General features: G+C 42.8%; 1 protein-coding gene across 2 annotated transcripts in view; it reads left to right on the forward strand.

Moving 5' to 3' along the window:
* The window catches only part of SLC35F3 (solute carrier family 35 member F3), a 170496-nt gene that overhangs the window by 114577 nt on the left and 43602 nt on the right, over nt 1–12317 (forward strand). For both annotated transcript variants that reach the window (XM_040059258.2, XM_040059259.2), the window contains one exon: nt 6931–7255. In XM_040059258.2, the coding sequence (XP_039915192.1) occupies nt 6931–7255 (325 nt within the window). The remainder of the gene's footprint in view (nt 1–6930; nt 7256–12317) is intronic.

The raw sequence follows: 12317 nt of genomic DNA on the forward strand, positions 1-12317 counted from the left end.
GAATCCGGTAGCACCTTCCTCAAAAATCACACACAGCTGCCATATGGGCCTGACCAAAAGTCCATCGGGTCCTGCCTCCAGCTCGGTGGAATTGAACAAGAACATGCATTTTCTAGCCATTCATCTCTCACAGTGTGGGTGTGCTGACAGCTGCAGCTTCCCCAGATGTAGGAAAAGACTTTTTTCTGCTTTGTTCCTAGTAATTTTTGGCAGTTACTTTGCTTTTTTTTCGCTGCTCTTGAACACTGAGTTGCCCTTTTCTATGGAGCATCCTGTGAAGAGCTCATAATCCCCAATGGCCAGAGCCCATCGCTGAGCATGCAGCGCCTGGGTTTGTTTACTGCCACCTCTTTATCAGCACACTTTCTCCATCTGCCAGTGAATGACCCAGTCACACCGTCTGTCATCCCCTGCAGCTGGCCACTGCCCTTGCTGACCTGCCTAACTTCACATCATTAGGAAGCTTTGTCACCTTGTGGCTCACTCCCTCGGTGGTGAAGAGTGCAGTTCCCACAGCAAACCTCTGCGGAGCTTTGGCCACTTCCCCCATTGCTGTGTATACTCCTCACTGGTCTCCTGTCCTGTACTGAGCCTTTTATCCATTCCAGCACTTTCCCTGTCTGCCTATTTTCCATAAGGCTCCTTGAAGTGGGATTTTATCAGGAGCCTCTTCAAAACCTGGAAAGGGTAGCTGCATCTCCTTTATCCATGTGCCCGTTGTCCACTGTCAGAGAACACTGGTGAGGCTGCGGGATGAATCATCCGGTTTGCCCAGTACATAATGCTGTCCTTTATGCAGTCTAAGATGTCCATCATAACCATTGCTCACTCTCTTTAGCACTTAACCACTCTGTTTCAAAGCTGAGTTGGCAGGTAAGTGGCTGAAACCTTTCCTTCAAAAGCTGGAGGTGTGTGCCCCTCTTCAGTAGTTCAGTGCATTGAGCAGCCTTCCACCTCTCTGCTAGGAGCAGGAAATCCATCTGCCAGAATGTCCACAGACCCTCCGAGGCCAGGGATACCCAGATAGCAGCAAAACTGGTTGGCTCAGAATTGAAAACATCCTTACTTACTAGGAAAGCATAAATTCAGGAGGTCATTTGCCCAGAGGAAAAAAAGTGAGGCCCTAGCCCTGTTCCATGACTACTTCAGACACAGAATGGAAATATTTCTTGGAGATGACTCCTAAAATAAGAGGTGAGAACTCTCAGATGTGTTTTTGAATCCTGACAGAGTCTGGTTCTAAGAGAGGCACATGGGTGTCAGGAGTCATGGTCCTTTGGCATAACCAGGAACAGATTCTTTGGCATCTGATAAGCTCTAGTGGGATTGTAAGGAGGTTACAGCTGCTACAAGCAAAGCTAGAGCTAATTTGGAAAATGGGGGAACGTCCCTTGATGCAGAAGTTGGTCTGTGCGTTCTGTCATTACAACTGAGCAGGAAGGTTGCTACATGGAGATTACTGGCTTCCAAAATGAAATATTAACAGTTTCTCAAAACCAGACACCAGGATGATGATTCATCTGTGAAAGGAGAGGCCATCGCTGACAATGGTGCAGGAAAGCTGCTCTAGGTACTGGGAGGTCTGCCAGGCAAGGAGTGAGTCCCTGAGATTTCACTCTTTAACCTGACTGACTGCAAAGGAAGTGCCTGGGCAACAGATCTGAACAAATACCATCATTTCAGAAAGCTACAGTGGTAATTAGAGATGTAAATCACTTCATTAATTTGGTATTTCATCTTCACAGGATGATGCCTCAGCTGGTTTTTAACAGCTTAGTTCAAAAATCTTGAACACCTAAATGATGCATGGTTAGTGTGGTAGGAACAGGGTAAAAACTGTGGTAGGCAAGAATGGGATAGAAACAAAATTTGAGGAGCTTGTGAGTCTTCTATGGAGGCAAATAATACTGGGTATCCAATATTATAGAAGACCACCATCAGAAGCCATCACGTGTGTTCTCTGGTATGTTGGAACGAATTGTCTCCCACTGATCTCTCCAGGTAGCAGATACTGGGTGAAGAAGTCCCACAACATTCAAGGCTGTGAGAATATGCCTTGGGTAATATCTGGCCCTGATCCCCCTGCATGTCACAGGTTTGTAGAGCTCTAACCATGCTGAGAATCAGGCACTGTCTTACAGGACTTGCCTCAGCTCCTTCTCCCCTCTTTATGATAAGCATGTATTTTTGCAAGCTTTACAAACTTGTTCTGCGCAATGCTCAAGCAGTTACAAAACATTTGACAGGCTGGCAAAATGGAAATACCTTCAGGATGTCTCATTTGTAACTGTCAGAGAGACCTGTGAGGGTTGTTCTTTTCATTTTTTCCAGAAGCCTGATTTAAAGAACTGTTTAAGAATATGTTTACTTTGAAGCACATTCTTAGCCTGGGGAACCTGGAACCATTGTGCATTATCACTAGGTATGTGTTTGGGTCCCTAATAGGCAGGATCTTAGTCTGTAAGGGTCACTTTCTCACTCTGAAGGCTTGGAAAGGGCGCCCAGCACTTGTGTAATGCTTCCTTCCCTGAGTTGCTGACTAGCTGACAGCAGCTAAAGCAGGTCATTGATGACAGCTAAATATGTTCATGTGTTCAGCTCTGAGTCCACCAGCGCTGTCTGTGGTGGCTTTACCCTCTGTTCCCGACAGCAGTGGTGGAGAGGTGGGACTCATCTCACCCAGCTTTAGACACCCACACCAGAGACACCTACTTCCAGCTTGTCGCCCCAGACTGTTTAGAGCTGGTGGAGAGAAACAAGCACTCCGAGGGAGTGATTCATCTGGCTCGTTTTAATCATCTACTTCAGGAGGAGATAAATCGTGCCATGGAAATGTCTTTTTTCTGTCTACTAACTATGCAGAAAGTGTAAATCACTGTCTCAGATACACAAGTCGGCACGGCAGATGTCTCAGACTAAGAAGATGAACGCCACCCTTGGTTTTTATCAGTATCATTTTTTTTAATACATACATTTAGGTATAGTGTGGTCCTACAGTAAGCCTATAGTTGTCTAGCTGTGCACAGGAGTCCTAAGATTCTTATACAGACTTTAGAAAGGGCCTGGACAGCCTATTTAAAGGTGTTTCCCTAAATGGTTTAAAGGTGTAGTGCTTTCCCATGTCTCTTTTGTTTCATGGCCTTTAGCTGGGTCTGTGGAGCAAATAGCCTGGGTATAGATGGCCCTTGCTACAGGTATCCAAAGTCATCTGAGGGAGGTCTTAGCCATAATAGAAGAAACAGAAGGACAGCTGTTTTCTGGGGCTAATGGCATTGGCAGTAACTTTGAAGATTATTTCCTTGCTTTGTTTCTGAATGTCATGAGAGAGAGGCTGGACTGAAAGGGAAAGAGGAGGAATGGTTCCATTTGGGATTTATGAAAAAGGAAAATGCATGAACAAAAGGGACAATGAAAAACCAAAATTAGTAAAAGCAAGACAAGCATTTTCCCTCAGTATCTTAATTTGTTCTTTTGGGGGATACAATAACATACAGAGCAGTTTGCTGCAGAAAGCAGTAGAAGAAACACATTAAAAGTCTGGAGAACTAAAATTCTTCAATATCCTGCCTCATCAATTCTAAAAAGACATTTTGCCATCTTTAAATTCTTGTGCATTCTGTTGCCAGTTGACTCTTGTGCAGTGTTAGAGAGAAGCTTTTCAGCCGTGTGTGGCTTTAGTGCCACCCCATTTGTGCACCTGTGGTTTAGGTGACGAAAATGTCCCCAGCAGAGACACAGGGACTAGACAAGGCAAACTACAGCTCTGGATTTTGTGTTTGCCAGCTGGCAAATGAGAGTAAATGAGAGGATGAGACCACATGAGTGTATATCATCTGTAGGGTCCACCCTCTCCAAAGAAGATCTGTTTTTGGGGGGAAGATTATGTCACAGGTATTCTCCAGGTCAGTGATGCATCCACTGGAAAAGTCTGTGCCCATTTGGCGTCTAACTCTCCAGCTCTTGCAGCACAAGCAATCATGAGGATGCAATAACATTTCACTGACAGATACTACAGATACTGACAGATACTACAAGTGTCAGCTTGTAACTGTTAATCATCAGACAGTGATTTTTACCACTATCATCATAAAATCCATTGTGCCTGGGATAAGTTTTTAGTCACTCCATTCTGTAAATGCATCAGAAGAATGAACATCCTTAGAAAGTTAACCTTTCAGGTGCAAGTTCATTTTAGAAGTTATTCATACAGTGTTGTCTATTGCTGAAAGCAGATGTTTCTGTTGGTGTGTTTAGCACAAAATTAAACATACCTGGACAAGTAATTTTGCCTATGTAACAGAGAAAACATCAGTAAATTCAGCTTTAGGGTGCAATTGCTGTGGAACAGCGTAGAAGGCAGTGATATTCATGCAAGCTGTCCAGGTGAACTGCTGACTCTTGTGTACGTGCACAGTACAATGGGGGCCTGGGCAGGTGGCTTCAGCCCTTCATGGGGGGAAGATCTTCGCCACAGTGTCTGTAGTGGGCTGTCTGTCAACGCTGTATTACCAGATGTTGAGTGTCTGGTGCATCAGACGGTTGTGATTGATTCTCATTGTAGAAAACATAGCACAGCTTCAGTGCTGTGATTCAGAGCACCAACTCATCTGAAAATCTCATATACCCTAGTGGCTTTAGGCACATTCCCTAATGTTAAACATCTTCAGCGGGAGTGGTTTAAATCCTGGTTTCCTGTTTCCCTGGGGAGTAACTGCAGAAAGATGCTAATGGCAGATACCCCACTGGCTGTCTCAAGAAGGAGGACCATTTTTGCCTACCTCTCCAAGGAGTTTCAAAAACATAAATTGTGAGTGAGCTTGCATTGACACAGAGGCACGAACTCCTCTTAAGCTCTTGTTTGGCACACTGGCTTCCTGAATTAGTTTTTTCTGTGCCCAGAAACCCAGTGGTCCAAGGGAAGAAGGATGCGGGGTTTTGTTAGGGTGTGTGAAGTGTTTGGTGTTGCAGTGATAATGCCCAGGAGAAAACCTTGAGTGGAAAGGAAAAATTTGATAATCATTTCAGGACTTGTGTGGTGGACAGCAAAGAGGGTGCTTCATTACATGGTGAAAATAAAAGAAATGAGTGGACCCTTGTTTGGTATGAACTGAACCCTGACACTGGTCTATGTAGCAAGTGAGGCAAGTGGCATTAGTTACAAGCAATGCATTACTGAGAAAATGCTTTAGAATTATTTTGAATGAGCTGAGCGTTCGCAGGCCAGTCTGCTTTTCAATTGAAACTTTTGGCAGGTGGCTTGCAACCTTTCCATAATGTGTTTAATACAAGGTCACATTAACTTTGGACAATTCATTGGGTTGCTGGTGCATCTCTTGTTATGTGGGAGGCTGCCCACACAATCTTCTATTGAAAACTGAAATAAGTGGAGAGATCAGAAACATCCTTATCTCTCTGAAAGCCACACAAAAAGGCTAGGTGTTTATATCTTGCTGCTGCACACTCTTTTTAGATATCAGGTCATCAAACAGAGGCCACAATCCTTCCTGTTATAAAATACAGCTTTACTAGGCAAACTAATGGTACTTTTAGCTCAGATCATGCATTTCTTATCTGTAGGAAAGTGACTAAATAGTTCTTTCCAAAGAAAGAAACATTTTCTTTTAAAATGTATTAGGTCATATAAATACAAATTTAGGTTAGCTTGAAATAAGAGATTTTCTGTTCCACATACTAATTCGCACCATGATAAGGAGGGATTTTTTTTATGTGGTCCTCTCTTAGCCTGCCTTGAATAATTATACGTGTATGGCGATGATACAGCCTCTCATTCTCCTGGCTTTGCTTACACATTTTCACCTTTCAATGCACACAGTAAATTCTGGACAGATTTGAAGTAGATTCCTGGATTTTGACATGAACTACTGTTGCTTCCTGCTTTAGGTGAATGAACCAACTAAACTGCAGTCAGCCTCTTAGAGAAATCACTGCTGAGTGTTGTGTGTGTGTGTGTGACTGACTTCAGCAGATGTTGAATGGGGTGAATTTAAGAAAGGCAGGTAGAAAGCCCTAAAGGCAGTGGCCTGCTGCTGAGGTCTGCCAGCACGTTTTGATCTCTGTGAGAACTCAGCCAGCTGACCTCTCTTTGCTCATCCATTCACAAGCTGGATACACGATCAACTGACAGCTGTAGCATAGCCAGGCTATAACAATTCATGTTTGAGGGTTGAAGGGGCAAAGATTTTAGGAGAAAAATTTCCAGCAGCATGTCAGGCTTAGTTACAATGGGGCAAAGCTCCAGTCCAGTCTCAATTTGTGCAGGACTTGAACTAAAAAAAGTTAGGATTGTCTGGTCAGGGATGGACTTCAGGGCAGCCTGTGTGTTGGTCTTGTCTTTGCCATCTGGCTACAGCCACAGGAGACTTGTTTTCCCAGGGATCACTGAAATGCCTGGTGATCCAATTCAGTATTTATCATGCTATTTATGTTGCAGTCATTTTGCTTGACTTCAAGATGAAATATGTTGCCCTCCCTCTCTTTTAAGAAACACCGTATTCCATAAACTGGCCATTCCTGCATTTTCCAAGACAATAACAATCTCAAGTGCTGTTATAATCCCCCTTTGCTGCTTTATCAAACACAATACCACATTTTTCATTCATTTACACATCCTAACAGCACGAGTTTAAGTGGCGTGTTAAGCCTTTCTATGTACGTCAAAGCAACATGTAATTTTCACTTCCATTTTACCCAGGCTTCTAAATCTGGAGGTGATAATTGTTATTTGCATTCTAATTATGCCTCAGTTCAACCAGAGGCTTCGCAATGATCTAAAAACAAAGGACATTTTGTGGCAAGATCCGTGGGTTCCTTTGCTGGTAAAGCTCCACGAACCTTCAGAAGGGCCTAAGATTTGAAAACTGAAGTGCAGGATGGATTTCCTTAGTAAGCCATGTGTTTTCCTCTCCGCAGGGGATGAGCGCTCCCGGGAGTCTCCAGCCCCAGCCGAAGCACAGATGCAAGCTGGGGTGGAAGGCAGTGGAAGGGTGAACCGCTGCTGCTGGAAATGTTCCGTGACGCAACTCAAGAAGATTTTCTGGGGCGTGGCCGTGGTCCTGGGTGTCTGCTCCTCTTGGTCGGGTTCAACCCAACTAGCAAAACTGACCTTTAAGAAATTAGATGCACCCTTCACTCTAACGTGGTTTGCAACAAACTGGAACTTTTTATTCTTTCCTTTGTATTATCTTGGACATGTTTTTAAGTCAGCTGAAAAGCAGTCTCCAAAGCAAAGATACAGGTATGGCAGCTTTTGGTTTTAATCCCGTGGCTCTTGCATGCTGCTCTACATTTCACAGACATTTTGTTCAAATCAGTCAGTTACATCAAACTTGTGTTTGCTCTCCTCTCCAGGTTTGTTAAAGGATGGTCTGAGTTAATTTTGTGTCCTATGTTAGGTGCTATTATTATTCCTAATATAATTTCACTCCAGCAGTAAGAAATCCAGATTTATTTCCAACACGTGCAAGTCATGTAATGAAAGTCTTCATTTTCTACAAATATTTATCCAGAGTTTTCTGCAAACATAATTTTTTTTATTAATATCTCTTTCTCCTATGGGGCACAGTCACCCATGGCTGACTTCTGTGTCAGTCTCTGAGTAAGCTAAGTTAGCTTTTCTTTTCCAAGCTCAGGACTAGAGCAGAGCCTTGAACAGCCGAGTAAAGAGTACTGCAGTATTTTCCTGGCGCTATGCCCTTGACATCAAAGGCCAAGCTCTGATCCCAGTTAAATTTGAGCTGTTATGTTTATTTCCGGGAGGAAGCGCAGTCATAACCAAAGGCAGCACTTTGTCTTCAGCACACCTTGTCTTTATAGCAAGCCAAACCCGCAAAGCCTGAGTCGCTCATGGAAAGCCCTGAGTGCCTGTCCCCCGTGAGAGGCTGAGGATGCTCTGCCTGCTTGAAGGACTGCCTCTCACTGAGCACTCCTCAGCTCTGCTCTGCTCATTTTGGCCTTAGAGGTGTCTGGGACAGATGGGATGACTCAGCCATCAAGATGTCCCATGTCAGAGAGCTTCCCTGATACGTGGAAGGATGTGAACCACCTTTTCCCCTTCTGTTACACAGTGGGGCTCACAGACTTTTAATGAAGCAGCTCAGAAAAGTAAACAGTAAGAAGTACACATTCCTCAGCTCCCAGCTGCGCAGCAGCAAGGTGGAAACTTACTACAAGAAAAATCTAAGAAACCAAGTTACTCAGGAAATGCTCTACCTCAGATGACTAGGGTTAAGAAATTTTACTGCTTAGCCATCATTACAGTTTCTCCATCTTTTAAATAATATGGGGGCTGCAGATAATGGATTATGACCATTCACTGCAGGTTCTAGAGCAGGATCCAGAAGTTCTAAAGGTATTTTCATAAGTGCTGTGTTTCCTGCAGTTCCGTATTTGGGTTGTATTTGTTCGTGGCAAATGTGGTTGCTTCAGAGATAAGAGGAGTATGGAGGTCACAGAAGGCTACAGTTTAATCTAAAAACAGCAACAAATGCTAGCCTAAAAGCAAAAACCTTTTTGTTTATTTGGTTTTAAGTATTCTTCTTCCCAGCTGCTCTCAGATAACGTTTTAAATACTGCTGAATTCTGGGGTGAGCAGTTGTGGTTTGCCAGATCCCTGGGCTTAAAACCCCAGAGCATTGTACTCATTGCTGCAGTAAATTGATACAGCTGGTAGTTGTCTTTCATTAATTAAATGAGGGCTGAATTGAGAGCAGGTGCAAGCCCTGCAGCCTGTTTGGGATGCAGGGGGACATCATTAGCTGTAGGCTTGCCCAGGCTTCATAGAGAGTGTGTGTGTTTTGTGTCTGACAAGCAGACTAAGTAGGGTTAACTTAGAGAGGTTTTTCTGCTTGTCAGGGAAGATATGTGCATTTGGAGATGTGGCTGTGGCTCCCAGCTTTGCTGCAGATTTGTTCTGTGGTTTGGAGCAAGTCACACTGCAGACCTCTGATTTCCTTGTACTCTCTGTTCTTTTGGAGGAGCCTGTGCTTTAGGGAGGAAGGAGGACTCTGCCTTACCATTTGTTTACTTAGGGTCTGCTTCAGCATGTCCCCTGTCTACACTGAGGCCTTTTGGTGGTGCTGCACCAAGAGTTACTGTGAAATTATTTACTGTTCATCTGCTTGCTCCATTACAGCTGAGAGGTCACATGCATATACGTCAGTAAACCTCAGCATTGCAGTCCAGCCTCCCCTCCTAATTATTCCTCCTTTTCCCATGTTATATATGTTTGCAAATATATAGAGAAAGAGATGCACAGGGACTTGCAGCTCCATATGAGGCATCACTCCCTTCAGGAAAGCTTGCAGTCCAGGTGTGGTTGCACACATTAGGGAGATATTTCATAGACTTCTGGGTCGTTAAAAGAAGACAATTCTGACCTAGAACTGTAAAGAAGCTGGCATAATAATTTTCTACTTCTTTTATCCTTCACTTTCATCTATATTTTACATCTTATCTGAGCTCTCTGGCAGGAATTTGGAACAAGATCAATTAAAAGGCAATAGTGGGAGAAGGGGAAATACTATGCTAAGTCACCTTAGCAGTGAAGTAGAAAAGGAAGGGGTTCTCAGATCTTGCCTACACAGGCTGTTAAAATCCACAGGCACCTAATGTTTTTGGCAGCAAAGCTCCCCCAGGAGTCCTGCCCGCTCACCTCAGCAGGACTGGGCTGCTCAGTCTCCCCTCCACCTGGCACAGGCTTTCCCACTGCCCCTTCCTGAGAGCACCGGAGCCAGCACGTGTGCTTTGGTTACCTCCCTGTACAGTTAGAGGGCATGTAAGAAACAGCAGCCACCAGGAAAAATACACAAAAAGGGGAGCATAAAATGTAGCAGCAGTGAATAGATGCATAGTCCCTCCTGCACGGGTTGTATGGTTTATTACAGTTTTTAAATTCCTATTGTATTGTTTATTACAGTTTTTAAATTCCTATTGTATTGTACCAGTATGTATGCTATGCTGTAAATACATAAATTTTTATGTTTTCCGGTCTCACAAGAAGAACATACCTGTCACGGACGTAAACCAGTTTTTAACTGCTTTATGACAGAAAACCAGATTTTTTTCCCCCTTTTTAAAGCACGTATAATAGTAGTAAATTTGCCACCAAAGTTTTGTAGTGATACATTGAATGTAAGAGCAGGTTTATTCAGTTTCTTTATCAGATTTTGAGTACTAGAGCACAATGTGAAGTATTAAGGACTTATGATTGAACCATATTGCATGGTAAGGAACTTGCTGTTTTAGCTGAAGTAGACTATCAGCGTGCCCACACCGTGGGGACAGAGTCACTCTTCATAGCAAACCAGAACTCATGCATTCGCTTCCAACTGCTGCTTCCCTGCGCAGCTCCGTCAAATGCTGCCAGGATTGTGCCTAGTGTAGACTGCTCAGGGAGAACTTCTCCTGTGGTTGCTACCAAGGGTGTCGTGGTGCAGAACCGTGTGCATGGAAGTGATAAGGAGAGCTCTGGAAGGCCACGGAAGAGCATGCCAGGGTCAGCATCACTCTCCTACTTCTCGTGCAAGTGCTCACTAGCTAAAAATAAAATTACTGTAACTAAATTATTATTCATTTCAACCATTGTCCAGTCCAGAAATAACACACATAATGATTTGTGCACCTAATGCATCATTTAAGAGTACTTCATAGTTTTTGCTTCCAAACGGCTTTATAAAATGACACATTCAATCTGATGAGCTATCCTCTATCATACATACATTATTAATTTATGAGGTAACATAAATTAAAAGCACTAGGGCTTATAACTCCCTGGCTACATGAAAGATTAAATTAAAATCTCTGCAAGATATTGCTTAGTTTTGTGTATCTCTAGGCAGAAAATGCGCCTTTTATAAAGATTCACCCTCTGTGTTCCAGCTGGGAGGAATAATAGAGGGGTTTGTTCACATTTTAGAAAAATACCTCAGAAAGCTTGTTTATTTTGCTGGTATAGTCTTATCTAATGTTTTTTTTGAGAAAGAAAGTACTTTCAAGAATGGTTTTCAGGATTATTTATTTACTTACTTATAATTTAGATCTTGATTTTTATTTCATAAAGCTTTAGGACTAAAGAAAACACCAGAAGCTAGAACTGAATCTCTTTTGAAATCTTGAATGCACCTGATGTGTTGGGTGAATGAAAGAATCATCACAGTGCAGACCCTGCATTGATCTGCAACCACATTTGAACATGATTTAGAATGTCCTTTTTCACTGATTCGGAGTTTTGTCTCTATATTGCCCCCAAATTATTTGCCACTCATCTTCCAGAATTTGAAGATTTTTCTTTGAAAATAAAGAAAAGGTTGCAGGTAACACTGAAGTATGGTTATGTCTTTGAAACCGAATCAAAATACTGGGGCAACAATGGTAGAGGACTAGTGTAGTAGATCCCACTTATTCTGATATACCAACATATTGACTTCACAAAAGTCACTTTTGATTTATGTGCCCATGGGCTCAGAATCAAGATTTGGTTCTTCAGGGGCCACGAAGTTTCAGTGCCATAGCTTCATCTGAGGTCCAGGAGAATGTGGGCCAGTTTCTAGATGTGATTCACAGGTATTTCTACTATGATGGAAAAGGTGAGACACTAGCTATCACTCCCAGTAATACAACGAGTTGAGTCCATTAGTTTGATCCTGACTCATATGAAGTGCAATTCACTGCACCATGGGCACTGCCCTCCTTTTCTGCAGCAGGAAGAGAATCCCGCTGGTTACCAAAGCCCTGGCCATGATGAAGCTCTAGGGGGAAGGAAGGTCAGAGCCATTTGGCATGACTGGATGCTGTTTTACTATCGATTTTTCTGTGGTTTGTGTTCGTGAGTCTCTCTTACCCAGCAGCATTAAAATGTTGCAATGTGGTTAACTTTTGGCATCCTGCTGATTTATATTACTACTTAGATGGGTGCTTCACCACCAGAGCAGACAGCATTAAGAGAGTCATAAATAAGCTGTGGAGGCATCAAGACATGACAAATGCAAGTGTTCTTAGCACATGTCACCCAATGAAGCATGTTTTCTTTCAAAAAAACTTCAGTTTATAAACACTATTTGTCTAATTCAGAACATTATCCTTAAAATAATACCTATTTACTTTGTGTTCCTCAAAATAAAATCACTTTACATTTCAAGTTAACATAAACTTCTTGGGGAAAATAAAAATAATAATAAAAAACAACCAAGGAACAAAATAAACCATTGACATTAAAAGATAAAGCATCTGATTCCTACCCGAGTTTGATAGAGACCAGTTAGGAGTAACTCCAGATTAAATCAGTTTGATGTCTACAGCAA

Source organism: Hirundo rustica, chromosome 3 (genome assembly GCF_015227805.2).
Source record: "Hirundo rustica isolate bHirRus1 chromosome 3, bHirRus1.pri.v3, whole genome shotgun sequence".
NCBI lineage: Eukaryota > Metazoa > Chordata > Aves > Passeriformes > Hirundinidae > Hirundo > Hirundo rustica.